A 4,920-nucleotide genomic window follows, 5' to 3' on the forward strand; every position below is an offset into this window, starting at 1 on the left:
ACAATAAAATGTTCTGTGTGAATTAAACATTTTGATAATCGTATTGAAAATTAGTCATAGGCCTACATAAGTATAATACAATGTACCTTTATTCTCAACACGACCCCCCCCCCTCCTCCCCCATTCTTTACCTTCAGTACATCTCGTCTGGCCCATGTGCCCCCCCCCCCCCCTCCCTTCCATTTCGTAGTCGTACAACAAGTTCAACAAACTTTGTCCGATCACGATAGCTCCACGACGAGGGTTATCTCAACATTTTGCTCATTTCTTTTGTTCAAATAAATATATATCTTAATATAAAGCATAGAATGATAGAGCAAAATATTGACAGGATTAGGAATATATCATTATTATATTTATACATCTCCATATTGTTATAAATGTTGAAAATACAAATTTTATGAGAAAAAAATGGACAGAAAGCGATTTCACCTCGTACAACATTTTTAGACGATCCCTTCACCTAGATCTTGGAAGGGTCGATAGAATACACAGATCCAATGGAGTCCACCCAATCGTGATTCATCCACATAGCGTGATCGTCGCTAATTTGCATATCTGGGGGCTCGCCCGTTTCGTCATACGATGCGCATGCGTGCAGGGATTTAATTTCCGTAGGGGTAGTTCCATGAACAAGTTCATTCATTAGCTATGCAGGTCTAGTGAATCCCGAACGTCTGGAATCTCCAGTGTTGAAAATGTGCACATGTTTGTTTCTACTTTAACATTGCACATTGTCATTGAGGAAGAATTCATAATATACCAGCTTAAATAATTCATCCGGAAGATAGCTTTGCTGATAATAAAAAAACAAACCGAATATTAACGTCGGAGTTTAAAAACTGCAACATTTGCCAATGCCATTTCCATCGGCATCAGCTGGGCCTTGGAGTTGGACTCGTCTGAAATCGTCATCAGAAATCTTCTTTGATCTTCTCAAAGACTCAATTTAAGCTTCCGACTTAACCTGTTTATCCAGACTCTAGCTTACCTTGAAATCAGCATTTATACCTGAGAATCATCTGTTTGGAGCCATTTCGCCTTGGAACTTCTCTCTGAGCAGTTCCATTCGCTCTCCAGATAAGCTCATTTATGACAGATATTGAATTTACCTCACTCTGCCAAAGCATGATGATGGAACTGCAGCGGACTGTGGATAACGAGAAGGCACCCCCTTCGCAATCCATCTTGGGTATCATGAAAAACTTCATCGATTCCGTCAACGAGATGGACGAAACTGTGTTGATCCCAAGTCGCCTGATGGACATCAATATGGACAACTGCCATTCGATGCTCATGGACAACGACGACTCGTCAACGATGTCGGTGATTTCGACGTCGACCAGCGCTTCGTCGCCGCAAGTCCCCAGTGACCAGGTCAGCTTGCATACGTACTACTCGATGTTGAAGGCGGTGAAGAGGGAACTGGCTCGTGGTCCCGTGGAGGAGAGCGAGCTGAGCGAACTCGAGGATGAAACCGTGGATGAGGAGAGTGCGAGGTTACAAGCGCAGACCGCCCGGGCCTTCCGGGAACATCTTCGTGGACTCTTCTCCATCCTTTCACATCTCACAAACGTTTCCAAGAATCTGATGACGATATACCAACAAGAAACTGGAGACCAACAGTCCTGCCTGAAACCAAAATCGTTCCATGTTTAGATCTAGGAACTCCAGAAGAAAGATAGAAAAAAACTATAAAACTCAAACTGTCAAAGACTTCTCTCTGAATTGAAGGAACTTGATTGAAAACTGAAGGAATTGGATCTGTCAAGTTTATCAGCAATATAAAGTGCCCTGTGAAGATGTATTCTCAACTTCATTGATAATTTGTCGAGAAAATCGATTTTGTGACAATTTGCGAAAGAACATGCAGAAGAGCCGTGACAGTAGATCTGTTTCACTGATTGCATAAGAAATAATGATTGATGTAGTGTATTTCTAACTGTATCTTATTTATTTATAGAATTTGTATCAGAATGATATAGGGCCCAGCCTTATTTTCACTGTCCCAAGATTTTACAATTTGTCATTATTGCGTTTAAGAAAACGTTGAACGTTTTGATTGATGCAAGTAGGTTATTGTTTCTGTTCTTTTGACAATATTCGACTTCCTTTGCACCTTTGTAAAAGTAGGTCGACGTGATTTATATTTTAAGTCAGTTGTTTTGAGATAATACAATTGAAATTCTTAACCAACTCTTAGCATGATGGGTTATTATCCTAACTACCAAAGTAACGCACGTCTGTGTAAAAGTGCAATTTCTGTTATATGAAATACCAAACTGATTTAGTATCACTTTTTTGTGTTTGTGCTCCGAGTTTTGTAGGCCCTTTCGTTTCTGGTGATTTGAAGTACATGACTTGAAGTCAATCTAATTTTAAAACTAACCAAGTATTCTGTCAATTATTTAAGGTCTTTAATCTCCCGATTGTTTGCCGTTGCAATGGAAATCCCATTTTCTGGAAGCCTCAAATAATTATGCAATACTCGACCATTCATGAGCACCACGCGCTAAGTGCGTGTCTGGCTTGTTTACGTCTATTGACTCATTTGCGAACAATGTTTCTATACATTGTACATGCACTTGACGTCTAGCAGCCGACATGCATATCCATCGATCTTATTGTTGCGCAAGCGCAGTTGATTATCATAAAATCCAGGGGAGTTTCCAAAGCGATGCTACATGCCGAGTATCTCGCTCCCATGAAATATGATGATGAGGGAGGGACGAACTGGGACAAAAGCGTCTTTATTTCTGTAATTGACCGGATTGCTTTTGTTCCCACCAGAAACGAACATAATATCCCAAGTATGTGGGGTTTGTTGGTGCAATGGCGATAGAATATGAATTTGAGCACAGTAAAGTTGTCTTCCAAATTCAGTACTAAAAAGTATGTGCGATACAAGAAATTGCATCCATGGAGATGTACATGTATAACCTAATACGTCTCTTTGATTGCATCATTATCTTCGCCTATGCTTGTACATGTAATATTCAAGGAGTCGTGGTTGACATAATTTTGGTTCTTGCCATACATCCTGCGAAGTCCCTTGATGATGTTATGCGGATTAATTATCACATGTGATAAGTTGTCATTTTAATGTCTTCAGCATTCTAATGTGATGTGTAATTATACCTCTTACTCTGTATCTGTCTTTACCTATCATCTGACAGTGTGTGATAAAAAACAGACATCCAGTACAGTATATTGTTTATGTGAGAGGTGTAGTGGTTTGATTTTTATATAGTGGGTTTAGGGTCCGAATCTGAAATCAACTATGAAGCTTAAGTTTTTTTTTATTTTCCTAACCATCCAAATTTTGAGCATGGTGCAAGACTTTTTGGTAGGAAATATCGATTTTACATCTGGAAGTATTTTGATATATTTTCCAGGCAAATATGCCCCAATGTGGTAAAATGATATTAATATTGTTTTCCATTATTATGATGCTAGTTATACTTTCATTACCATTTTTATGATTATTATTATTATCAATGTTCTTTGAATACTTGCATTATTATTACGATGTACTTGTGGCTGTCATCGTGAGACACAAAAATGTATATTGTTTATAATTATGTTCAGTGACAGAGTTGTTCCAACACATTTTTAATTTTTGAAATGTTTGTTATTGCCACCATGTTGATGACTTTTGTAAACACCAACAATAAGGAATGCAGGGTCTCGCTAATTATGATTTATATGTTTACAGAAAAAATATTATTGCCATGTATGTCATTTTGTATTTCGGAAATGTGGAATTGAATGTGACCGTACCCGAACGCAAGTTTTATGCAAATGTGGTTGCTAATGACTGTACAAAATGTTTACGTACATGATTCTTTTCAAACATTTTCGTTCCAATTTTGTATGATTTCATGATGTATGACCTCGAAAATCAAATGTAATGTATAATGAAGTTTTGAGGACATGAAATTGATATATTTTGTGCATATGGCAACTCGTTGACACGCATGTTTAGTGCAACAAATCGAAAGAAAATGAGAATAATGAATAAAATGTATTTTATATCTGATTAATGATAATCTGATCTTTCTTCTGTAGTGTACGGATATTGTGTTGTTTTTTTCTTTATCACAATTTATACACATGCAATCTGAATGTCATTTGAAATTGAAATCTAAACGGAACATCTCAAAATTATAATAGATTTTTATCAAACAAATAGGCGTACGTATATTATAAAGGGAATTCAATTTCGATTTTTCTGTATATAGGCATAAATGGAAAGCCTGCAACAATTTCGGAATGATCTTTTAGATTCACATCTATTTTGTATAATTTTTATTCAAAACACTAATCCACTTAATATTGATGTCAAAGTATGACATTTAAGGCCTGATCACACCGCTCGCTACCGTTCACCATTTTCGATTTCGATTTTTTTTCTTCGATTGTTCCCCCCAATTTTGAGAGCGAAATTCGATCCTCTCTCCCTACCGCTCCACGACCGCTCCAACAACGCTCGGGCGGTGTGACTAGGCCTTTGGAGTTATAGTGTTGATATAGGCCCTAAATAGGTTGCGTATAGTTGTACCTTTTTAACCAGAATTAGAGTATCTGTGATTTAACAATTATTTTTCTTTTTTATCACCAAAGGCACTGTGCACGGTTGAAACACCATTATGGTCTTAATTCTTATCTGGTATTTTATTTTCTTTGCCCCTTTTGTATATGTTCACCCGTTTGGATATACGTCGATTACACGTAGTCACATTTTGAACGAACACGGGTAATTTTCCAGTGTACTTGGAAAAAAGAGAGGAGAAAAAAAAGTTATGGGGGTGGGCCAAATCGAATAGAAGAGTCAGAAATGTTCAGCCTTGTGTACAGTTAAAGTAGGGCATATACCTTTACTGACAGAAAGATTAAATACACTTTTAGCTCTATGTTTAA

At 37.4% G+C, this 4,920-nt stretch overlaps 1 protein-coding gene across 1 annotated transcript; it reads left to right on the top strand.

Annotated features, from left to right (window-relative positions):
* Positions 1-633: 633 nt before the first annotated feature.
* Positions 634-4,039, top strand: LOC121429599 (mid1-interacting protein 1A-like). Its single transcript, XM_041626709.1, has one exon. It carries the CDS (start codon positions 1,093-1,095, stop codon positions 1,657-1,659), a length of 567 nt encoding a protein of 188 aa, XP_041482643.1. The 5' UTR covers positions 634-1,092; the 3' UTR covers positions 1,660-4,039.
* The last annotated feature ends 881 nt before the right edge of the window (positions 4,040-4,920 follow it).

The sequence above is a fragment of the Lytechinus variegatus genome, chromosome 16 (assembly GCF_018143015.1).
Source record: "Lytechinus variegatus isolate NC3 chromosome 16, Lvar_3.0, whole genome shotgun sequence".
Lineage (NCBI taxonomy): Eukaryota > Metazoa > Echinodermata > Echinoidea > Temnopleuroida > Toxopneustidae > Lytechinus > Lytechinus variegatus.

Bases quoted from the DNA above. Each gene is read 5' to 3' on its own strand.
- LOC121429599 (XM_041626709.1), top strand. From the start codon at position 1,093: ATGACAGATATTGAATTTACCTCACTCTGCCAAAGCATGATGATGGAA.